At 49.7% G+C, this 23,806-nt stretch overlaps 2 protein-coding genes across 4 annotated transcripts; both read right to left on the minus strand.

Annotated features, from left to right (window-relative positions):
- Positions 1–2,518: 2,518 nt before the first annotated feature.
- CNTF (ciliary neurotrophic factor) lies at positions 2,519–3,613 on the minus strand. The gene is made up of 2 exons (XM_051621770.1): positions 3,328–3,613; positions 2,519–2,992 (listed from the first exon to the last, which is right to left on the minus strand). The coding sequence occupies exons 1-2, from the start codon at positions 3,439–3,441 to the stop codon at positions 2,519–2,521; spliced, it is 588 nt and encodes a 195-aa protein (XP_051477730.1). The 5' UTR covers positions 3,442–3,613.
- An 898-nt stretch (positions 3,614–4,511) lies between these two features.
- ZFP91 (ZFP91 zinc finger protein, atypical E3 ubiquitin ligase) lies at positions 4,512–22,423 on the minus strand. 3 transcript variants are annotated; one of them, XM_051622407.1, is made up of 10 exons: positions 17,997–22,420; positions 14,113–14,319; positions 13,857–13,893; positions 13,306–13,395; positions 12,835–12,957; positions 10,075–10,125; positions 9,497–9,575; positions 9,032–9,146; positions 8,427–8,526; positions 4,512–8,046 (listed from the first exon to the last, which is right to left on the minus strand). In XM_051622407.1, exons 1-10 carry the CDS (start codon positions 18,010–18,012, stop codon positions 7,536–7,538), a joined length of 1,329 nt encoding a protein of 442 aa, XP_051478367.1. In that variant the 5' UTR covers positions 18,013–22,420; the 3' UTR covers positions 4,512–7,535. The 3 variants fall into 3 exon arrangements, with proteins under 3 accessions (XP_051478367.1, XP_051478365.1, XP_051478366.1); XM_051622405.1 differs by having other exon boundaries at positions 14,113–22,423; XM_051622406.1 differs by having other exon boundaries at positions 13,306–13,392; positions 14,113–22,420.
- Positions 22,424–23,806: the final 1,383 nt, after the last annotated feature.

Raw genomic sequence — 23,806 nt, forward strand, 5'->3', positions numbered from 1 at the left:
TCTACACCCCCCACCTTTACCTGCTCCCGTCAGCACTGTAAATCCTTTATCTCATCCCAAAGCACAATCTCAGATGGCTTTTCGGTGGCTTTTAAGCTTGCAGGAGGCCACTGGGGTCATCAGCAGTGTTGCTATGTCAGTATGACTATCCTCCCCTCAAGCTCTTAATTTCTACCTCCAAATTCAACAGCTTCAGTCACCTCCAGCCAGCCATATCAGCTTAACTGCAGCCTTTAAAACCACTAAAACCCAGCAGGTTCAGACATCACCACTTCTCCACTGCATGGCAGGGGCTTGCTGGCTGGGAAAGCTCAAGGTATGGAGCCTCTTGCTCAGCCAGACCATGGAGGCTTGGATTGTGGTTTGCTTGTTCCCATTGCTTCTGGTTTCAGTGGCCATTTCAAAGCATTGTGGGTGCTTTGCAAACCGATGTGCCCAGTGCTGCTAGCAAAGCAGCAAGGAAGGAACAAGGAAGGTTGCAAAAGTGGCAATTTGTGCTGTTTGGCACAGCCCAGGGAAGCTCCCAAAGCAAAAATCATCATCCACCTTCCATCCCCATCGCTGCTTGACTCAGGGAGCAGGACTGCAGTGAGCTCAGCCCGCACTGCCAGCAGCTGATCTGGAAGGATCGAGTTGCTCAGAGCGGTGCCAAAGCTGGGACTGGTGCCCTGGGACGTGAAGGTCACCTCATACCAGGGCTACTGTGGTGGGAGAAAAGGGGTCTGTTCACGCCTGCTTGGGTCACGAGGTCCAGAAGCACATGCGCAGCATTTGGGATGTACATGGCCACCTTTGGGAAGGTGAGAGGCAGTGGGTGGGTGAGGGTGCAAGCACCTGGCCACTGCTGAGCATGACGGTGCACGGGAAGAAAAGCAAGATGGCCTCAAGTGCACAAACCAGATAGGACTGGGAGAGAGACATGCTGGTAAAGGGACTCACTTTAACTAACAGTGAAAAAAACAAAGGCCAGAAATTGCTATTCCCACGTGCAGGGAAGCAGAAACATTGCCAATAATTTGGTCTGAGCTGCAAAGCTGATGTCAGGTAATAAGAGGTAATGAAGAAGGTGCAAATTCTTCCTTGTGGTCATCCCCCCACCCTCACCCCGACCCTGCAGAGTGACCCTAGCCCTGCAGCCTCACGTAGGGTGGGCAGGATGGACCCTGAGGGCCCTGTCTCAACGTTGCCCTATGTCTTCCTGCAGTGTCTGGGGCCCCCATGCCCATGTAGATGCTGCTGGGGTGGGTGCTATGCCTGGTGCCACCACCACCCACTGTGACAGGGATGCTCTGTGTGGGGCTGGCTGGGCATGCCCCCAGCTTCCTCCCCACCCCATGCTCTCAGTGTCCCCCTGCGTTGCCTTCCCTCTCACAGGTCAGGGAGGAAGGCAGGGCCACACCAGAATGGGGCACAACCCCAGGACCCTCCAATTCCTCCCACCACTTCCAGCTCCTTCATCTTCGCTATGGGCTTCTGGCAGCTCCCAGCCCCACCAAACTTCCCACCCCACTAGGATGAACCCTTCCCTGGGGTGGGAACAGGGCAGCCCAGGCTCTCCAGTGAGGTTGAGCCCCACTGTCCCACCTCCCCAAAGAAGTCACGTCACCCTGCTGCATCTCCCAGCCCTTTAATTCACTCCTCAGCCAGCAGCCATCACATCCATTCAGCAAGAAAAACCACAGCCCAGGCAACTGCAAAACCTCACGACAATCCCCCTCAGAGGGTGAGCAATGTGGCTGGGGCCGTTTAATCCTCTGTGCCATTTCCAGTCCCAAAATAACCCCTGGAGGCACAAACCTCCTTGCAAAGAGTCTTCTAAATCACAACCTTCCAATAAAAGATCCATTCCACTACCTTGTCCAAGCAGTTAAAAAATCCCCTCCTGATTTTACCCCCCACAGCTCCCACTCTCAAAAAAGCCCCCAAGCAGTTAGAGCAGAAATTCAACGAGCAGAAAATGTGAGCTGGGCAGGAGGAAAGAGTCCGTATGAAGGAGGCAAAGCCTTATGTCTTGCATCTGGGGGCAGGTCCCAAGACTCCTTTCATCAGGCAATAGTTTTCTGTCCCTTCACTGCTGCCTTGCCTCTGCAAGAGACCCAAGGCAGCTTCTGCCCAGCATCTGACCATGGCAGGGTGGGCAGCAACCACATCTCAAAGAAAAGGCCAGCACTGCCACAGCCTCCAGGCCCTGGCATGAGCAGCAAAGCTGCTTCCCAGGGGCTAATTCCAACCTCCCAGCAGACAGAGCTCAATCCACCCTCAAGGCTTGCCCAGCCTGGGGATCTCCACTCTCTCTGGAGCAGAGTGTAGCCCATGCCTCAGTTTCCCCATAGGGAAAGGGGCCCACAGGGAGTGAAACCAAAAGCATGGGGGGCCCGGGGGTTAATTATGTGGTCCCTTCCATCCACCCTCCTCCCCAAATAGTCCTCTTTGCTATCAGCAGCCCTCTTAAGGGGTGGGCAAGGAGCACCCTGCTATGCCCCAGCAGGACCTAATGCCCCCGACCCCATGCCTGCCTTCAGGGGCTCTCAGCTGGGCTGGGGGCCAAGCTGCTGCCTGGGCTGGCCTTGGCGAGCTGCCGCAGGTCCCGAGCAGACCTGACAGCCCACTGGGCCAGCTCCCGCAGCACGCCCAGGCCCCGCAGCTTCCTCTCAAAGAGGCTGAGGTGCGGGGCTGGGGGGGAACCGGGTCCTTCCTCACTGGGGGGGCTGCGGCTTTCCAGCCGCAGCAGCTCCTCAAGGTGGTAGATGAATGCTGAGACCTGCAGCAGGACGGCCGCCAGCGCCCGGCCCAGGGCAGCATCAGTGTCGCCCAGCTGCTCCCGCTGCTCCTCCAGCATCTGGGCCAGCAGGGCCCGGAAGGTCCGGTATGCTGCCAGGTTCTCCAGCAGCCGCTGGGTCCCTGTCTGCTCATCCCAGTGCTCTGCCGCTGCTGCTGGCACCCCCTCCACCGCGGCCACGCTGGCTGAGGCGTCCAAGCCCTGCTGCTCCATCTGCAGGGCGAGACCAGCTGGGGGTCAGCAGTGGCAGGAGAAAGGGGGGAATCCCCCCACCCCAAGGCCCACCAGCACTGGCGCCAGGGGCCCCCATTCAGCACTGGCCAGGAGGCATGTGGGCAGTGCAAGGCCGGGCACGGCGAGGCTTGCCCGAGCATGGGCCGGCAGCCCCAAGGCTGGGATACCAGCAGCTTTTCACCCCCCCCTCTGCCTCGGGCCAGAGCCCTTGTGCCCCAGCACAGCTGCCAGGAGCCCCCAGCACCTGGCAGCAGCAGCCACCCCACCAGCACTCCCAGCCCCACTGACAGCCAGAGGCTCGAGGGAAAACTCACGTAGGCATCCAGGAGGTCAATGACATCCGAGCGCATCTTCCCAGCCAGGCGGATGCCGCGGCTGCACAGGTCGCGGCGCCGGAGGGCGGCCGGGGAGCTGTCTGCTGCCGCCATGGCCCGGGCAGCAATCAGGGCACCAAGCTCAGGGCACAGCGCCTGCCTGGCCCAGGGAGGACAATCCCTTGCTGAGCTGGTGCATTCCAGCCCGGAGCTCTGCTCACACGTCCACTGGCTTGGCTCTCTCCCTCTTCCGTGCCTGGGGCCTGGCACAACTCTGCAAATTCCCGCCTCTGGGATCAACAGCGACAGATTATTGCCCTAATTCCACCATGCTTTGCTACATCAAGTGCCTCCAGAATGGTCTCACCCAGCAGCCACAGGTTCCCAGCCCCATACTGACCCATTCCTCCCTCCCAGCCACTCAGCAAGATTAGCAGCATGTTAATTCCCCCTGCCCGCCCCCCTGGCTCATGCCAGAACACGGGAACCCACTGCCGGGAAGAGGCGAGCAAAGCCTGGGCATTGCTCAACATCTCAGCCTGGGCAGCAGCCTGAGAGAGGCAGAGCACTGTGGGTTTGCCAGCAAGGGACTGAGGGGAGCCCCAGGGCTGGAGATCCAGGCTGGCTGCAGACTGGGCTGCAATCCAAACCCTGACAGAAGGCAGCAGGGGCCTGTCCCCACTGCCCACAGCCCTTCTATAACCCCCCACAGTTGCATGGAACTGGGTCCCCCAGGTCTAGTCCCCCCTTGCCGAGAGGCTCTGACCCAAAGGGGCTTGCAGACTGGGGAGGAGGTCCCAGCCACCCACCACAGGTGAGCTGCATGTACCAAGACAAAAACAGCCCTTTTGAGTGGTTTGGTTTTTCCTCAATACATTTATTTTGGTTATGTATTACCCAGATTAAGAGAAAAAACAGGAGCTGAAAAGCAGTTTCCCTTTAGCATCACAGTACACCGAGCCTTGCCCCAGCCCGAGCTCCCAGGGCCGGTGGCCAACTCGGCAGCATCGTTGCCACCTGGTGGCTACTGCAGAACGCGCTGCTGAGCTGCGGGAGCCTCCAGCTCCAGCCGGCACAGCCCGGGGCCCGGGGAGCCGCTGCCCACGGCAGCCACAAGCTCCGCGGAGCAGGCCAAGGGCCCTGCGCCCCTCCCCGGGAGGAGGAAAAAAATAAATACAGGGAAAAAAAATACAAAAAAAGTTTATTGCAAACTACTACAATAATTTATTGAAGCAAACTGCATGCGAGTGAAGGAGAGACATCGAGGGGAGGAGGAGCTGCAGGAGGGCTGTGTCAGTTTCACGGTTTCAAATGGGAGCGGGAAGGAAGCTACACCGGTCTCTCCTACATCAGGGGTTAGCAGGCTGTGGTTAGAGGACAGACAGGCAACTGGCCGAGACCAGGAAAAGAAAAAGACCTACGAGAGGCGAGTATGGAAGGACAAGGCAGGGAGTGGCAGGGATTAGAGGTGTCCGGACCAGGAAGCAAATGAGCTGCTCGATTCTGCGTCTCAAAAATGCAGCCAGTGGCAAATTGTGCTCCGCTTGGGATGGCTGGAGCAGACACAGGATGGAGCAGCTTCCCTCACCTCCCAGCCAGGTGCCAAGAGTTGTGTCACCAGAGGTGAGCAAGCCCTTGACCCATAAGCATTTTAGCGCCATCCCTCAGAAAACAAAACCCCGAGCTCTCCGTTTAGTGTTCTGTGCAAGGCTCTGCCCACCCCTCCCACGGGCACAGGGGCAGGGCACGACCAGCAGCTCCAGCAGCTCAGTCTGCAGCCATGGGGGCTGGGGGGCAGGGAGGGACAGGGCCAGCCCGTGCCACACGAGCACATCTGCTGCTGGCGGCCAGGATCCCGGGCAGGAGACATGCCACCACTCAACATGGCCCAGCCAGCCCCAAGTCTCCCCATATTGAAGACCCACACTGCTGCAGGGTGAAACCATCAGAGTTGGGTTTGAACACATTTAATCATGCTGCTTCTCTTTAGTCTACAAGGGGAGAGGACCAGCTGGCTACCCGAAAGCTTCCTGCTGGAAGTCACAGTAATTTGATCCAAGCAAGAAATCGGATCATCCCAACTGTGGAAACTGGTTCAGTTTAACACTACACCACCACAGACCTGACATGCACTGTCCCAGGGGACCCACATTCAGGTATGAGGGGCCCTCACCTCCAGGACTGGCTTGTGACCAGACCCTGCAGGCACGGGAGCCCCGGTGCAAGCACGTGGGATGCCCACGCCCAGGGCATAAGACATCAGCTTTGCAAACTGTTAAGCCACAAACCGCCCCAACACCAGAAGTGTTTCAACTTGCTCTAACAGATACCAGTGTAAGGGGGGGAGGGGGCAGATCAGGACAAATGGCCCAATAAAAGCTGCCAGGCTTGGGCCACAGCTGCATTTCCAGGCAGCACACGGGACAGAGTGGGTGTTCAGAGCCAGTTTCCTGTGAAAAGTTTCCTATTACATTCCATGTTTTATTGCCATTCTCCAGACCCCAGGTACCCGATTTTGCCTAGCTGTTCTGTGCTACAGACCAATTTAGCTCATCTTGTGCTCAGGCAAGATACTTCAGCTCAGCTCCCAATCACATAAGCCAAACCAAAAAAACCAAGCAAACAAATAAAAAGCCCAGGTTATTCTTCACCTCTTTCAAAAACACTATGAATTCAAGGCCACTGAATCTCCACACAAAGTTCCAGGTAAAAGCAAATAGATCCAAGTCTCCATAGCAGACACATCATATCCCATGTAAACTTTCCCAAGAGCTCAGAGCTGTCCTAACTATACCAGCAGGCAACACTTGAACTGCCACGTTTCATGGAAAGCAGGGGTACTTGCACAGAAGAGAGAAGCTTTGAGAACACTGCTGCACAACACCCTTCACCCAAAACAGGGGCAGGGAGAGAAGCCAACAGCCCCTTAGTCCCATGTCAGTTTACTGCCTTGGATAAACAAGCCTGAGACAACCATATCTAGTCCCTGCTTCTGTCTCTTTGTCTAGACCTGGTGAGGCAGAGTTGGATGAGGAGCACAACATCCTCCAGCAGCAAGCAGCTCACAACTGTTCTAAGACACAAGTTCCTGGCTAACGATGTTCTTCCCTAAAAGGCTAGGGAGCAAGGGGGAGGCAAGAAGAGCATTTAATGCAAGCTCACCCCAGCCTGGGAAGGAAGGAGACAACAGCCAGCTGTTCCACCACTCACCTCATCCTCCTGCTTAAAACGCTGCTGCAGAGGCTCCCACTGCACACAGGCTCATCTCCAGGGACTCTCCCCCTACTCTGGGAAAGCTGCGAGACATCTGACTCCAGCAGGCTGCCTTCCCCCGGGCTCTCCCGGCTGCTCTTGCGACAGCGTGACGCGCTCCCTGCAGCTCTAGTGCGAAGGAGCACACTGGGAAATGGCCTGAACCCCTTCCACACCCCCCACCAAGAACATAACTCAAAAATACCGACCCTTTTTTAATCAATAAATAAGGAATCTTGTTACCACAACACAAAAACGAAACATGTTCAAAGTGCAAATTACTGTCGTCAAACTGGGATGCTCCTCCTTGCCTCTCCCACGCAGGGCTCCCGTAGCCCCCGGGCCTCTCCAAGCAAACATGATCTATGAGCCAGGGCGTTCCCTCGACTTCCTGCCAGAGCTGGAGCAGAGGAGCGTGGTGGGGAGAGGGACGTGCTCTGTCTCACAGCTCACCCTGCTGAGGGGGCCTAAAGTGCCAAGCCAAACTCCCAGCCCTGGGAGGAAGAATGAGACTGCAAGGACCAGAGTGCAGCGATGCATAGAAGTTGGGATCAGGGGCGAGAGGGAGTCCTAAGAAACTTGTCCAGAGCACATCAAATGCTTTCTAGTTTGCGAGTGGGGCCACGTCAAGGAACCAGAAAGGCATCTATCTGCGTTGGGGTAGAGCGAGAGGTTTCAGGAGTGCCCCCTGCAGAAATCCATTGCTCAATCCAACTTGCTCTGGTAATGGCAGCATCTGCCCCTTTCTACAAAGGAGCAGCGCGAGAGAGAGAAGTGCTTGGGAGAAAGAGGATGCGCTGTGATCCACACTGGAGGGGAGCAGACCCTTCGGTTATTTACTAGTACTGTAAGTGTTCTTTAACTTTTCTCTCTTTCAGTAAGTGTCTCAGCTTTTTTTTTTTTTTTTTTTTTTCCTTTTAAATACAGAGTCCCAGCACCCACGTGCTCCCCGCCCACTAGGGTCCAGTGGAGTCTGAATCTTCAATGAGCACCTCTGTGGTGGCTCCCAGGATCTCTGTGTTCATGACCAGCCCCTCTGGGTTTGCACTGCTGCCGCTGCCCACAAAGAGCTTGCCATCAGCCACCAGGCTGACGCGCTCGGCGCCTCCGCAGAAGGTCTTCGGGACCCCCTCGGGGGTGAGCAGCAGGCAGTCAGCGGGGGCCGCGCTTCCCAGGGGGTCAGGAAGGAGGGGGAGGCCCTGGCCGTCGGTGGGCGGCACAATGGCCTCAGGATTAGTGCCCAGGATGTCAGTGCTGGTGATCAGGGCACCTGCGTTGGCAGCCAGTGCTTCAGCAATAAGCACTTCAGGGTGGCTCTTGGCTTTGTGAGCCACCACGCTGTCCTTCTTCTCAAACTTCTTGCCGCAAATGTTGCAGGAGAACTGGTAGAATGAGTCTGCATCGTGCTTCTTCATGTGCCAGTTGAGGGAAGCCTTCTGCCGGCAGGTGAACCCGCAGATCTCACACCTGGGAGGGGAGAAGGGGAAGGTCACAACAAAGGGACATCCCCACACACTTGTGGGGACAGCAGTAGCAAAGAGATAACCCAGGACAACAGCAGGGACTCGCTACAATGGGATGTCACCGCGGCTCCAGCTCTTCCAGTTTTATTTGCAGAGGGCTTATGTTCCTCAGATTTCTCCTGAGACATTGCCTCAAGGAGCAGGTGAGACAAGTGGCACCTCCAACACTCCTACAGGTGTGCGTTTAAAGAGAGGCGGGAGACCAAGAACAGGTTCCAGCCTTGACTTCAGAGCTGCTCCTGCTCTTGGCACGGCCCAAGAACACCCTTGGTGTACCCAGGGGTCCTCAATGTAGGGGAGCAAGAGACAGGCAGAGGTACTCACTGCAAGGGCTTCTCGCCCGTATGGATCATTCGGTGCACCGCCAAGTTATGAGAACTCTTAAACGCCCGGGCACAGTACTCACAGATGTAATCCCTTTGATCTAAAAAGCAACACCAGTTGGAGCATTACTCTCCCACAGATCTGCTCCCTTTCCCAGCTCTCACATGTTGCAGGCAAAGCTGCCCAAGAAGCAGCAGAACTAGAAGTGCTGGGAGGCCGGCTGGCATAGAAAAGGAGGTGCCCAGCAATACAACACAGCAGCTGGAGAGTTAAGGAGTGATTAAGACTCTCCTAAGAGCTAATTATCCATTCTGACCAATACTGAAGGACTGGCAATTTAGGATAGAGTTTGACTTGGTTTGTTCCTCTACAGAACCCCCGAGTGCTACTCACCAAGAGGTGAATTAAAAGCCTATTTCTTTAATTTCCTTAAAATACAGTAATCCAGAAGGAAATAATATTGTGCTACTGCTGCAAATCTTTGTCACCTGCCTTGGCTTCAGTCTCCCCAGAAGTCCTAGAGCTTTTCCATTTTTCTCCCCTCCCTCCCCTCTCTGTTCACTGATCTGAGGAGGAGTTTGTATCCGTTTCCCACCGCGCGGTACCTGTGTGGTGCTTGGCATGCCGCAGGAGCTGCTTCTGGAGTCGGAAGAGCCGACCACAGGAGGGATGAGGACACACGTATTTTTTCTTCAGCAAGTGCTGGTACTTTATGTGATGCTACAAAGGAAGAGTGAAAGTTTGTAGACTCTATCTTTACATGGCTAAGAGAACAGCTGAGACACATGGATCCCAGATGGCCCCTTGGCCAGCCACCAGACCCCAGTCTCTGACAAGACACCCTTACAGCACAAACGCAAAGGCTTTGATCTCCATTTGAAAGAAAACAAACGAATGTGGACCCCTAGCAATTGGGCAGAAAGACACAACTGGCCACAGGTGGTTAAATCTACCAAAACGTCACTATTAGAAAGGGTGTTTCAGTGCCAGTGGAGGATTAGATACCTGCTCTGAATGGCCCCTCCCTGCCCTCAGACATGCCACTCAGGAAGGGAAAAGCCTCAACCAACCTGCAAGTAACGCGGGTGAGCCAGGACTGTGCCGCAGCCTTCCATCTCGCAGCGGACATACTGTATTGGGGGCTTCTTCCTGAGGAGGCCGTAAGGAGGGGGCAGTGGTTAGAGGATGCAGCTGAAGCCAGGGCAACAGCAAGAGAAATGACTGAGTGCAGCTCAGTGATGTGAGAGCAGAGGACTACTGCTCCAGTATTCTTGTTTGGGCTGTGCTCACACTATCCAGTATTTCACTCCACTCCTGGCACTACTTGAGGGCTCTTCCCAGAGCTGAGAAAACCACAGGAGAGAGTTCCCAGAACTGGCTAATGCTAGGCTAAGGATCTACTCAGAAGTGAGAAGGAGGGAGTTAGGGTTCAGTTGGAAAAAATCAATCCCACACCTACAGGGAGAAGGGGGAAGGAAAGGAAGGAAGTCGAGGCATGCTGCTATTTTTTTTTTATATATATTTTTTTTTCTTTCCTTGAAGGCAGATTTCTGTCCTGTACAAGAGAGATGGCTTTGAGATAATCAACATCTCTGTGCAGGACACAAGGGAAACAAGTCTTCAGAACAGAACTGAGGGGAACACTTACCTTCTCTTGGGCAGCCTTGGGCTCTTGTCATCCTTTCTCCTCCTTCCCCTCCTGTAACAGGGTTACAGAAACAGAATTGGAAGAAACTTCTCTACATTGGTAGTGGGCAGAGCTTTTGAAGTGTATGCTATAAAGCAGGAGCACGCTTTAAGAAATACTACAGAACTCTTTTATGGCAGAAAAGGAACACTGCACCCAGAGCAAGTTATCTTATCTGGCAAGCCAGCTACGTGGTCTGCATCGGAACGAAGAGATTCTAAGGAAAGCTCTTTTAGGAGATGGGCGGGTCCCCTACAGAAGATAAATAACCAGACCTCCGTGCAAAGTGCCTCTGCACTCTGCAGAACTGCCACAGACACGGGTGGCTCCCCGGGGAAGGTGACACTTTTCTGCATGATATTTGGTGGTACGTGGCAGACCTGAAATCACCCGGCCTCTGCCGACAGTAGTCAGGCTGCAGCTGCACAACTACCTCTAGGTCTAGAGCACCACAGGCTCCTGAGCACGGCTGCCTGGCTCCAATCTGTCTCCAATGGGTGCCCCACCTTCCCATCATCATCTGTTAAGCTCTCTGGATTTCGCAAAAGCAGCCTTGATGGGCCACCTTTGTTAGGTCAGACTTGGGGTGCTGAGGCCCCATTTCTGGTCTTAATCCCTGCAGGGGGATATTCTCTTGACCCAGGCAGAATAACAAATTAATGACTACAGGTCAAAGCTGACTTAGTCCATGAAAATGGAGTTCCCTGCCGGGAAGCTGGCTGGGTTTCCCCTTGGAGCAGCAGGTCTGCCAGGATGCCTGCTACTTAGGTCAGGACACCAACTAAGGAAACTTCTCGAGATTGTGACCTCATCTTTGGCATGTGATATATTTCTTCTAGATATATCTTCGCACGAACCTTTTCTCTGCTGGGCAAGTGATTCCAGGTACCTCAGGGGGAAACACTCTCTTTTGTCTGAGCGTGCACATGTGGGGCTGTTATTATCATCCATGTTAAGACTAGTCAAAAAAAATCTTAGTTATCCTTAAGTAGTTGTGCTGTAATGTATTAATATTCTGTAGTGTATTAATATTTTGTAATGTATTAATGACTAACATTCAAATCTGTGGTATAAATTTTCATTTATCAGACTGTTGCTTGGAATAAACATTCCTAAGAAGCTCCTGCGTGTTTCTCGGTCAGTGCCTCCATCATGGCTTCAAGTTTTTTCTTTTAAACCTGCAACTGTCCAAACTATTTGTGATCTTATGGTTAAATTCTTCCCTTTCCAGGCTGCACATCAGCAGACAAGATTCTACTCTTTGAAGTTTCTGCTGCAGACAATTAGCAAGCTATGGCCTCATTAACTGCCAGCTATAGAAAAATCACCCCAGTGCAAGTTGGAGGCTGATTCAGAGGAAGACAACATTCCTGAGAAATAAACACTTCATATGGTTTGCTCTCAAAACCGCTCCCATTTCCTAATGCATTTTTTATAAACATGTAATTTTGCCAACAGTCCAGAACTGATGGTGGACCCTATTTCTTCTGCTCTGTTGGGTAACGTTTCACACCACGTGCAAAACATCAATCTGCGTGACCAGGAAGAACAGGATTAATGAGGTAGCAGATATTTTACAGCCTCCTGAATTAACTACAGCAGCTCATACACCTGTCAAGACAAAAAAAAAATAAATCTATGCTCTGTCTGAGCAGACCTATGCTTACAAGTAAAATGCACCCTGCCAAGCAACAGCTGTGTCCAGAACTTTGTGCCTGCCTGACCACGTTGCTGAGACACTTCCAGGAGATAAATGGAAAACCATTCTAGACTGTACTGAGACATCTTTATTGAACAGGGACTCAGCATTCAAGCCTTCAGCAGGCACAGGTTTTGCTACACACAAAAGCAGTGTCTGATCCAAACACCACAACCACAAGCCTCAGAAAGCCATCTCTAACAGGAAAAAAATTATTCTCAAAATCCCAGCATGCTTGTTCCTCCCCAATGTAAATCAGTTCTGCAGCAGCTTAGAAACAGCAAGAGAAGTTTAAACGAAGGTGTCAAGAGCCCAATGCTGCAGACCAGCAGAGGGAGCCTCGTTTGTTCCAACTGCTCATAGAGGAGCTTAAGTACAAAAACGGCTTTTCTTTTTCCCCTTCACACTATCCCAAAAGAACGTCTTTTACACAGACATATAAATCCAATCTACCTCTGTTGCCAGAAGAAAAGCTTCAGTGTAGAGTTCCAGTGACAGCATACCCAAAGGTTTCAAGTCTCCACTTGAAGCACTTAGTGGTTGACAAGGTAGCAAAAGTTTGTTCTTTATTTCTCCAAAACGAGGGAGAACACAGCTGTTTTTCCTGAGCACTGGTAGGTTAGTCCCAAATGTACAAAGACGACACTTACCACATGACACATACAAGGTACCCCCTGTCTGCCTCTAGGCACACAACAGAAAAGCTGTTGCCTTCTCTGACTGGTTTTCTAAGACAGACTAACCCGCTTCAGACATCACAACATACACAGGTAGGCTGACTAAACCACACTATCGAGAAAAACCCCTCAAACTAAATGAAAATACCAACTCTTCTATTTTTCCTTGCCCACCACGTGCAAGATAGCAGGAAGCAGGACTTCTGTAAGAACAAAAGGTTCTGTCCTATTACCTTTCAAGCCCAGAGGAGGGGGGAAGTCAACAGCAAAACACTGTTCTACACTAGCAAGAATGCAACATATACAATACACACTGCTACAAAAAAACTGCAGAGTTTTACTCACTTCCTTGGTGGTTCTTCATCTTCCTGAAACTCATTCTCTTCTTTCACTTCTAACTTAATCTCCTTCTGTTTCTCTTTTTCCTCTTTCACCTTGCTAGTTTTCCTCCTTTGCTTTGGTGTTTCCCTACAAAGATATAAATACATTTTACTCCAATACTCTTCCCATCGTACGCATTTTATGAAGACTTAAGCAAAAACTGGATTTAAGTTCCAAACTATTTATTAAGTCCCACTTCTAGGCAGAAGCATGAACAAGGATTAAGGAAGAACCTGACAGCCAGCAGGGCTCCACTGGCTCTATTTATACCATTAGGGAAGAGCTGCAGGCAATATTTAGAAAATGTTGTGTCCAATGCGAGCCATTCCACCCTGACAACCAGCACGGGTTCTTTGGGTAGTATTAAGCTCATTCAACCAAGATGCCACAATTTTTTGGGGTCTAAAGACACAGTAAGTATATAATCCAATATACTTTTCTAGATGGGGCTTGTAGGTTTCATCTCTCGGATCATCTTTGAAGGGAACTTCTTCCTCACTGATGAGCATCTCCTCATCATCACTGCTAGGAGAAGAGGAAAACAGAGGACTTTAGCAGCAACAGCTTAAGCAGTACTACAAAACCATTCATGCTTCATCCCCTAGGATGGGTAAAGACACTATCACACAGCCCTTTCTCATCCAGGATGGCTGAGGAAACAGCTACGACTAAGGGGCATGACGACAGCCAAAACAGATAGGCTAGGCACAGCAGCCTCCTCTTGTGAACCCACCCAATTACAGCCTCTGCTCCTGAAGGAATAAAGCTACAAGGTGAAATGCCCAGGCTGCATCTTACTGTCCACTTCTTCACAGTATCTCCTGACATCTGCAGTCTATCTACAACCCAGACTGAAAATGCAAAGGTCCAGGACTGAACGAAAACAGACCTACTATCCACCCCATACATCCTTCCACAGAAGCATTTATTTTCCTGTCTTGAGACACTGAATAGGAAGAAATAACACAAAATAATGAGTTTCCTACCTGACTCTAGCTGGAGACTGGTGCTCTTCTGTGACCACTGAAAGGAAAAGCCACCATTAGGTTTCAATCTGTGTCTGCTGCAGGGAGCTGCTGTGTCGACACTCGGCTCCAGGAGTGCTGGTGGCAGAGGGCACCGCTGGCTGCGCAGCGCCGGCCAGCCTGCGCGCAGCTCTGCGCTACGCCCGCGCCCAGCGCCCTTCACAGCTTCTCAACACCCGCCTCTCTGCAGGCGCTCCGCGCCAGGACCCCCACGTACCGTACTCGAGCTGGTCTGCGTTCGGCTCCGACTTGCAGACGAGCTGCAGGGCGCCCGGCTTGGTCCTGGCGGCGCGGGCCCGCTCGGCGTGGCGCTGGCGGGCGGCCCTGCTGCGCCAGCTCCTGCCGGGCCTGCCCGCGCCAGCCGGGGAGCCGCGGCTCGGGGCGCTGCTAACCTCCTCCTCCTCCTCCTTCTCTTCTTTGGGATCTGAAACACCCGTTGCGATCTCGTCAATAATAATGAAAAGCATAAGCTGTCATTAACGCAGACACTCGGCTGTGCCGGGGACTCCTCTGCCTCTCGCAGATCTGGCGCGCAGCTCTGCCAAGCCAGGACACACCCCGGGGCCTTACTTCAGCCAGCCTTTAAAACTCTTACCACATCTCCTACTGCCTCTAAGCAAAGACACAAATATTTAAAAACAGCTTACATGTCTCTCTGATACAGGCTTATAAGATGATTATTTGCTGGTTCTGATCTCCCCTAAGCATTACAAGATAAGACACTCATAAAACTCAGCAACTGCTTTATGAAAGACTAACTTCAAAAATGGACCAGATTCAGTTGTGTTTGGAGAATCCCCCAAACACATATTTAATCAGAATTGTACACCTGGTAGTAACCCAGAGGAATCTGAGGGGGATGTTTCTGGTCTTGTGCTAGAGCAAAAAGCATCACAACCACAGGTAGCCTGAGATCTTTGCATTCACTTATAGCCTCTACAGGTGGTTTCTTTTTTGGTGGATGGCTCATCTCCAGATGTTTTGGCAAGATAACAGAACTGGCAAAAACATCTCTGTGAGCAAGTTCATCCCTTAAAAACTAAAATTCCCGAGGACAGTTCACTTTACCTCAGTTTTTGGTGCTTGCTGTGACACTGGACCTTTATGCACAAAAATGCCTTTTGAAATTTCACAAATGATGTACTGAAGAAATCAATTCCAAGTATCTGGCTGAGCTCAGAACTACAGGTTTGCCACTGCTTTAGCACACAAACCCAGCTGCAGTGCTCCGCAGGCCTGTGCTCTTGGCTAGGCTCTGCCCCACTCCTCCCCACCCAAACACGTTTACCCTGCTGCCCCAGCCCCAGGGGGATCTGCTGCCCCAGCAGCCACCGGCCCTGCTGCTGACAGGCCTGGCAGTGGGTCACAACCAGCAGGAAGTCCTGTGCTGTGCTGGGGGTCCCTGTGAAGAGCAAATTGCACATCAAGGCCAACCTCCAGACCTCCACTATCACCTCACGGAGGTCCATCTCGCCACAAGAAGGCTGACAACAGGCTTGAGCAAGCCTCTGGATTCTGCGTTGAAGCTGTGTTAAGCAGCAGGTGGTACCAGAGACATCCCGAGGCACTCCCCAGCTGGAAACCTCTAATTTCACATCAAGCCTTTTGAACCAAATGATCCTTTTACTTGCAACATGTAGTTTGCTTTGTGTGACTCTTTCCCCAGTCCTTGATTACCAAGGTGGGAATAATCAACATTTGATTGAAAAAAATCTGACTGGAATCCAGGATGTGAGGCATCACAGTTTCACTGTGAAACAGCTACCAAGTCTCGTATTTTACATGTATAGAGCCCCATCATCACCAGAGCAGGAACCACACCTTCTTTTTGGCTTCTTGGTTTAGCAGATATCAAGGTGATCTACGATTGCTTTACATTTTTAATCCTAAGTGTGAACATCCTCGGGTTTTTTTAATGCTAAATCTAATCAAAAAGCATTTGAGACTATTCTCTAGAAATTTCGCCCTCAAACACTGCTGCTCTTGAAGGAGCTTTATTCCCTTGGAAGATCAGGCATTCAGCTGATTTCCCAGAAAGAGTTTGTATTGTGAAGATCAGACTTACAGACTTGAAACAGACCTCCCTAAGAATACATTTCTACAAAGCGCAGGATCGCTTAGCAATTTTGCTTCAATTCTCTGAAGTGTAGGTGTTTATTAAGCCTTTCCCCACTATTTCCCCTTTTTACCTCTTCCTCTACCTCAGTATGCTTGCTTAGCAGATTCACTGCAGTTTTACATGCTATGAATACCTGCATACCTCAAGAAAAAATCCACAGTTAGGAGAAACATAAAATATTTACACTGCAGTAGAACACACAGCAATTAAGTAAAAAAAAAAAGTTGAATAAAATATATAGCACTACAAAGCAATACAGAGCTATCAGTTGAACATCCTTCTAATTCTAGACCCTCCCAACAGGGGACACAGGCCCCCCCTGTGTCAGAGCTGCACTGGGAAACTTGCATCTGCCAAGTGTTCAGCTGCACCAGCAGCTGGAATCAGCCCTCACCAAGACATTGTCTGAAATCTAAAATTCAAAGAGAAAAGTCCTAGATTTTTAATAAACACTATGTCTCTTTCCCACACCTAATTTTTCTCTTTTCCTTCATAAAAACAACTTTCTGATTAACCTAGCCTGCCTCTCAAAAAAAACAAAACAACAAAATAAAAACCAACAACCAGACCAAAACGAAATGACCCACAGCACTAAACACAGAGACAGCAGCTGGCTTAGAGAGAAAAGCAGCACGTCCTCCTCCTGCTGCTTTCTTCTCTAACACACCTGACCTGGCATTAGGGGTAATCACAAGCCTGTCATCACAAGCTGCAATTTTAATTGGGTTTGAGGATTCCTCCCCATGCTTCCGATGTGAGGCAGAACTCATGCCAGCACTTGGGTCAGGAACACCCCTGTCCATGTCTCTGTATCACCAGTGGGAGGAGCCTGGAGATGCCAACCTCCCCCCATTGACTGCACAGTGATTTATTTTCACTCCTATCTTGGTTACCACATGTCCTGGTTAAACCTGGGCACAACATGACACGTCCCCTCCCAAATGTCTCCACACACAAACCCTCACTCCTCAGCAGGATTTGGCTAATGGTGCAAAGAAATGAGAAATAAGATAGAGGGAACCAACATGCTACTACAGATAATCAGGCTCTGCTTTTCCAACAAAAAAAGATGCCACTTGGACCTCTTGAGACTGAAACATCAGAAAATTTTAAATTGGAAAGGCCATAGTCAATTCTGCACTTAGAAGTGTATAAACTTGTCAAAAACATTAGCTCTGGCTAGCCACGATCTCTCTGTCAGGTTCCTGTCCTCCCAGAGGATGCACAGAAAATGGATTATACGCCAACATCCTCTTACTGCACTGCAAGTGTCGGCAGTGGTGATGGACACCAGGCCATAAGAACTCCCAACTCCAGGAGGACAAAAAAAAAAGCAGCACTGAGCACTCCCTTTGATGGGCTGCTGCAATGTGGGCTCCTGCCTCCTTCGGGCCTGGGACTCAGAGCTGCTCTTCTGCCCAAACCACATTTCATGGAGAACGGGGCAACAGAAGCTATGACTTGCCAAAGTGAGTCTGCCAAGAAATGCCCCCATGCTCACAATGCCCTGACTCCCCCAGTGCTGAGGTTAATTGTTATCCACCTCTTCCTGTAGCCTCTGCAACAGCCACTGCCGGGAGGGGCTGCACATCTGCACCTTACAGGATCATCCAAGGGGGGTGAAGAATATCCACCTTCTGAACTCCTACCAGTCCTTTTCATCTTTTGGCTCCCCAGGCTCCTCCTACCTTGAACTCTCCCTTAAGTAAAGCATTTAATAATAAACAGGTTTCATTCTGAGGTACTTTCACCATTCTGTTGATTCTTCTCAAAGGCCTTTAAACTTAATAGTATTCAGAAAGAAAACATTACAGATGAGTGATGGTACTCAAGAGGCATCAAACACCCTTTAGCGTTAACATTTGCCAAGAAAACACCAGTCACTGGGAGAAGGGACAAGAAAAGAAACAGGGGAGGAAAATAGCTACAAAGTTGTACCTCTTATAATTGTTTAGACAACCAAAAGACAAGACAGAGCTTACCCCAGTAAGGCTCCATCTTTACTCAGCATCCTAGTCAGCAGATTCCTGTGTCAAATGTGCAGCAGAAATAAATGTATTCTCGTTCACACTCTCATTCTGCCCCTGGAGCACTGCACACAGGGTTACCAAACCAGCTAGAGCATCTCTCAGAACTCGTATAATATTTTTCTGCATACACCAGCATTACCACAAACTGAAACAAATGGAATAAATACCAAAGTTTGCCTGCTGCCTCCCAGACCAGAAGATAAACTCACCCTTATGAGTCTCAGTTTCTCCCTATAACACACACCCACTTTGAAGGAAGCCAGAGACTGGCACTTGTGTTTTCTCATGCTTTGCTTCTTACTTCATCTGCAGGCACATCCCTCCCTGGCCCCACAGTAGCTTCTTTATGGGAGACTGTTCCAGGAACAGGGTGCTCACTGCTTCCTTCTTACATCACTGGATGCACCAAGTGTTAAGAGCGTGTCTGGGAAGCTGGTAGCAAGCTGATGAGGATCTGAGCAGTAAACACACATATCCCAGAGCCAACACCTCCTCAACCCTCTTTCCAAGCACTGAAGGAAAGCAAAAATCCCAGGCAATTACCCATTGCAAAGAGCAGAACGGAAAAGTCCAAACAAACTGCATTTACTTGCTGAAGAAGAAGTAGTTGCTTCACCAGAGGACTCGCATGACCATGCTCTCTGTCCACTGCCCTCCTCCTAACCCTGTTCCCCAACAACCTGCAGACAGAGGGGCCACGGTGCTCCATATTTTGGGGAGAGATCAGCAGGCAGCCAGAGAACAGGGACCCGATCTGCCCTCCCCGCAGGAAGGGCAGAGGGAAGGCAGGACACGGGTCTGCAGGCAGAGCCGCTGCAGCCCCCGGGCTGCCCCAAACAGCCTCCTGCCCGCAGCAGAAATACAAAGTTACCCCAGAACCGGAGCTGTTTGCTGCTCCACGGCTGCTTTTACCAGCCTTTATTTACCAAGCCCTTCTGCCTGCAGCTCAGAGGCTGGTAGGCTTGTTGCAGTAAGAGATTTCCCTCTTTTTCACATCACAACAGTGACAAACACCCGTGCCATTTTATCTATCCTTGCTGTACAGAAAAACAAAACTTTCAACTGTTACAGATTCATTGTTTGCTGATTACTAACAAGAAATTTTCTAAACTTTGATTTATAAAGCATATGAAAGCATCTTACTAATCCTGCAAAGTAGATACTTTCAAAAAATACCAGTATACCATTAAGTGAATGGAAAATTGACTACAACTTACTGAGTTAAAAAACAACTATTATTAAAATAAACACACCACAACATAAATGCATCTCAGATTGCAACTCAGATTTAAGGTAGTAACCATGCAACAGATAAGGGACTGAACATATAATTGTTTTAATGGCACAGACAAAGATGAAACTCAGGAAAAAAATCCTCATGTAAACCTCTACCCAAACAACTCCCTGCCCCAAAGTGCCGTGAAATTGTGCAATTGGGACACAGGAACATCCTCATAGGAGTCAAAGTAGGCTTGGGCAATCCAAGTTATTCAAATTCAGCATATTTTTATCAAGTTTGATTTTAAGTAATGACATTTCTCCCTCAAAACACTGGCAAAGTGTTAAGGGAAAGCAGTCATTATAAAGAGGTATAATGAGAGTTATCTATGAAAACAAACAAACAAACAACACTTTGCACAACTAGAGTCTTGACAGTTTTCCATCTTTTTTGTTTAATCTGTGGACTCTCACAGCTTTTCTAGCAGTTAGAAGTGGACTGCCTGTACTTCCCAGGCATGTCCTTTCCCAGTCCTTGAAGGCACAACCCTCTGACCCCCCTGTCCCCTGAGCCTTCGTATCGCAGCTTGGAAGCCACTGGAGTGAGAGAAGGGCAGCAGCTGCCGCCACCTGGGGGCTTTACAGCAGCCTCGTGTGGGAAGACCAGGAGAAAACAACCCCACGAACTTATCAGCAAGGTAGTTCCCCCCAGGTGTGAACAGAGAAGTGTTCCACTCATGGCTCCCCCTCTAACCATGCGCTGAAGCAGCACAAACACTGCTGGCATCACCCTCCAGCCCACGCTGTGCACAACACTTGGATCCGAGGTCACCAGGGAGGTGCACGTGGCTCTACCTGTTTCATGAGGCCCTGTCCTACCTCTCCAACAAACTCTTCTTTCCACCTTTTAACTTCACTGCTCCCCAGCCCTCACGCACGTTAGGAATGACACTGGATCCTGCCCTTATTATTGCAAAAAGGCATCAATACCCATGGAAAGTTGCAAGACATGCAAGAAAATTAACTTGCATAAACAAGGGTCCACGTGGAGCACAAACAGAGCAAGGTTAGACACAGAGATTCAGTAATCTGAGTGCTCATCCATGGCATTTTGTGCTTGTCTGAATGCTTCCAACTATACCCTCTTTCTCTTGCTGTAGAAGTCATCTTGCAACCTGCAGCTCCAAAACCTCCAAGGCAAAGCACGTGCCTTGGGAACACAGGAAGGTGAGGGCTCTGCTACTAAGCACAAATCTGGCATCTTTATATTCAGCCACTACTCCAGCAATCCCTCCGTAACAGCCACACAGCCTGTTCTTTCAACTGGAATTGATTGAAAGATTTAATTCAAGCTCTTAAGATTACTAAACAGCAGAGGGTAGATCTTACAAAAAGGCAGATGAGAGTCAGAAACTGGTCTGGGTGTAAAATTAAATCAGAGAAGCAGGTTTTGTTTGACTGCTAACATGACCTTAAGAGTCACAGTAAGCACTGAATTTTCAGTTTGGTGATGGGAGGACATGAAGTGTATTCATTAAATCTATATTCCAATAATTAAAACTATTCAGGCCTAATTAAAATGAAGATAATTTCCACAAGAATATACAGCATTGTGGGAACTCAAACATGAATTATACTACAGTCTGACTCCAGCTACATGAATTCACTTATAAACTGAGATTAAATGTTCTACTTATGTAACTAATATTTCTACAGAAACACATTAGGGAAATATTGCACTTGCATGACTAAGCAGAGGAGACAGGAAACACAATCAGCACGACTGACTTTGCAGCTGCCCTGGTGCACCCCAGTGTGCAACCATCATGTTCTGATACAACACAAGCCTTCGACTTTAACCTTCCTGCCACCTCCCCAGCAGCCCTCGTCAGTCAGACTGTGTGCTGTGCTCCCCAGCTGAGGAGCAGAAAAGCCCTCTGATCTCATGGCACTACACAGAAGAACACAACATTTGGCAAGACACTTGGACTGCTACAGCATCTCAGTTATAATCAATAGCACAGATTTAGCCATGATCACAACCATCACCTTTAAGCCTCCTTTACCAACAGCAGCACTGGTGATTTGACTTCAAAACATAATCCCAAACATATGGCACCAAAACGTCCTGAACAAACTTTGGCACAGCAGGTTTTCCACCTGTCCAACAGACAGGCAGATGTGTCACCAGGTCCTCAGCTCCACAGGCCACCCGTGCTGCCCATGGGGGCTGATGCTCTCAGCTGAGCTCAGGCAAACTCGATATTCTACACTGGACAAAGTATTTTATGGCAAAGGGTCACAATATAATGCCAATCACCACAAAGGATTAAATCCCCTGTCATTCTCATGCCAGCACTGAATTCACCAGAACTGCTCAGCAGTTTTACTGGATTTCTTCCTCAATCCAGCTCCACCCAGGGTGAAGTGACAAATGGCATTTTACCTTCCAGAAGCACTACAAGGACTCCTAGCTACCGCAAGCTCTGCTAGGCAAGGAAAGCTGCAGTTTGCTTACACCTGATTAGGCTTCTTTAAACACTTTGTGCTAACAGCTAAACAGGAGGGAGCAGGAGGAAAGCTCCTCTCCTGCAGGATCTGAGGAAGACACTTCATCTGGTCTTTCTCCATGTCTTCCCCAGTAAGCTTAAGTGTGCAGCATGGATTCATCCAGCAAGCAGCTGGGACACAGAAGTGCTGCTTCTCACTTCTGCATTTGTAAGGACTAAAAAACAAGCAAACAAAAAATCACCAGGGCAGAGTTGCTTTGGACTAGAAGTAATCATCACTTCCCAGTGCCAATTTCCATGAATATGTTCGTGCCATCCATTTTGACTGCAGCCCTAATAATAAAAAAGGCGAAGAAATTTAATCAATATTTTTTCCACGCTCACATTCAAGGACAGATGACTCTCTCAAAGGGCAAAGTTAAAAGTCTAAAACAGCTAGAGTGCAGAGAGTCACCAAACTTGGGAAATTTCAGACTGACATTTGACAATTCCAAGCACATCCCAAGAAAGTGGGGTAAAAACAGGACTGTTCTGACTGTTTTCTGCCACAACACAGAAACATTTCTGCTTAAGGGTATCCAAAACACTGAAAATCACCATTGAAGTGCGATGTTAACACTAGGCATGAATTAAGTGACAACATCACGTCTTTTTATACATTTCAGGAACTCTGCTTTGACCTAAAAGGCTGAAGCTCTTCCAACATTCTGCCTACCCTCTCTCTATGCGTTAAGGGGCACAGGCACACAGCTGGGGTCTGTGCTCAACACATGCTGGCTAATTCTGCAAAAATACACCATGCCAGCCTAGAAACTGTGACAGACTTCAACACGTAATTGGGACAAAGCTATAGACTTGTAGCAATAAAGAGTTACAGAATTACAAGAGAAAATACAAATGCCTGCAAACCAGAACTGAACGTCCCAGCAGAAAGGTGAGCTCATTTGCACAGGTGTACAACCTGCTTTCCTCACCCCTTCATTCTGACAAGTGTCTAGTGCCAGATCAAAACCAAGACTACACAAAGCCTTTTACTTGGACCTGCTTCAGAAGTCATCCCTGGGTAAGGAACAAAGCCCCCTAGCACTTTTTTTTTTTTTTTTTGGTAGTAGAAGCAGCTGTTAAACAGATGCACAGAGTTCACATAATTCACACTGGAAGAAGTTCTGCTCCTGGTCACAGCTCCCCACAGTTGGGGCTTTTTTGATTAGACACATTAAGCTGCTATCTCCCTTTCAAAACTTCTCTTTCACCCCTGAAAACACAAGCATAAAAAAATCTGTCATTCACTAAAGCTAGAAAAGGACAAGCACTAATATTTGAATGCTCTTATTTGCATCTATCTTGCACACAGCTCTTGAGGAGCCACACCTGTACTCGTGACAGCAGCAGAACAGATGGGAGCCCAGGTTCTGCCAGTGACTCGGGACCACTGTGTAACAACAGCTGCCAAACTGCAGAGCAGTGTGGCCTCAGCTTTTGACAGAGAACTAACACTATATTAAGTTTTTGCATGGTGAGCACACGAGAACATCAGCAGCACCTTGCTGCAGTTCCACAAACTTGAGAGACCTTGGAATCAAACTGCATGTCATCAAGCAACAAAGCATTCTTTAAAAGCAACACACAACAGATGTCTGGCTATCTTCGTGGGATAGCCCTGCCTTTCTGGATGGACTAGAACAGAGGAAGGAATTCAGCTCTTACCTTTAACAGCTACTTTATCTGTGCACCTGAAAAAAAGCAAAAGGCCATCATAAGAGACAGCTTCTCTGGCACAGCAGGAGAAACAAGAAACTGGATGACCCTAATTCCCAGCTGTGGGCAGACCCACTGCCTTGATCTCAAATTGCTGGTTTCAACCCTCTACACCAACACAGGTTATTTCATCCAGGGAAAGCGTAGGTGAACTATAATAACACAGCAGCAAAATGCCCAGTCGGGTTGATGATAGTTACATCTAAATCAAAGGGACTTGTCATTAGAACAGGGCAGATCAGCTACGTTACGCAGGACCGCGGCTGCCCTCCTGCT

This window comes from Apus apus, chromosome 5 (genome assembly GCF_020740795.1).
Source record: "Apus apus isolate bApuApu2 chromosome 5, bApuApu2.pri.cur, whole genome shotgun sequence".
Lineage (NCBI taxonomy): Eukaryota > Metazoa > Chordata > Aves > Apodiformes > Apodidae > Apus > Apus apus.

Bases quoted from the DNA above. Each gene is read 5' to 3' on its own strand.
- CNTF (XM_051621770.1), bottom strand. From the start codon at position 3,441: ATGGCGGCAGCAGACAGCTCCCCGGCCGCCCTCCGGCGCCGCGACCTG. The intron at 2,993-3,327 runs GTGAGTTTTCCC...CTCGCCCTGCAG, and splicing joins TTGACCTCCTGGATGCCTAC to ATGGAGCAGCAGGGCTTGGA.
- ZFP91 (XM_051622405.1), bottom strand. From the start codon at position 14,362: ATGCTTTTCATTATTATTGACGAGATCGCAACGGGTGTTTCAGATCCC. The intron at 10,126-12,834 runs GTGAGTAAAACT...ACCCTGTTACAG, and splicing joins GATGAAGAACCACCAAGGAA to GAGGGGAAGGAGGAGAAAGG. The intron at 8,047-8,426 runs GTGAGTACCTCT...CTCCCCTCCCAG, and splicing joins ACGGGCGAGAAGCCCTTGCA to GTGTGAGATCTGCGGGTTCA.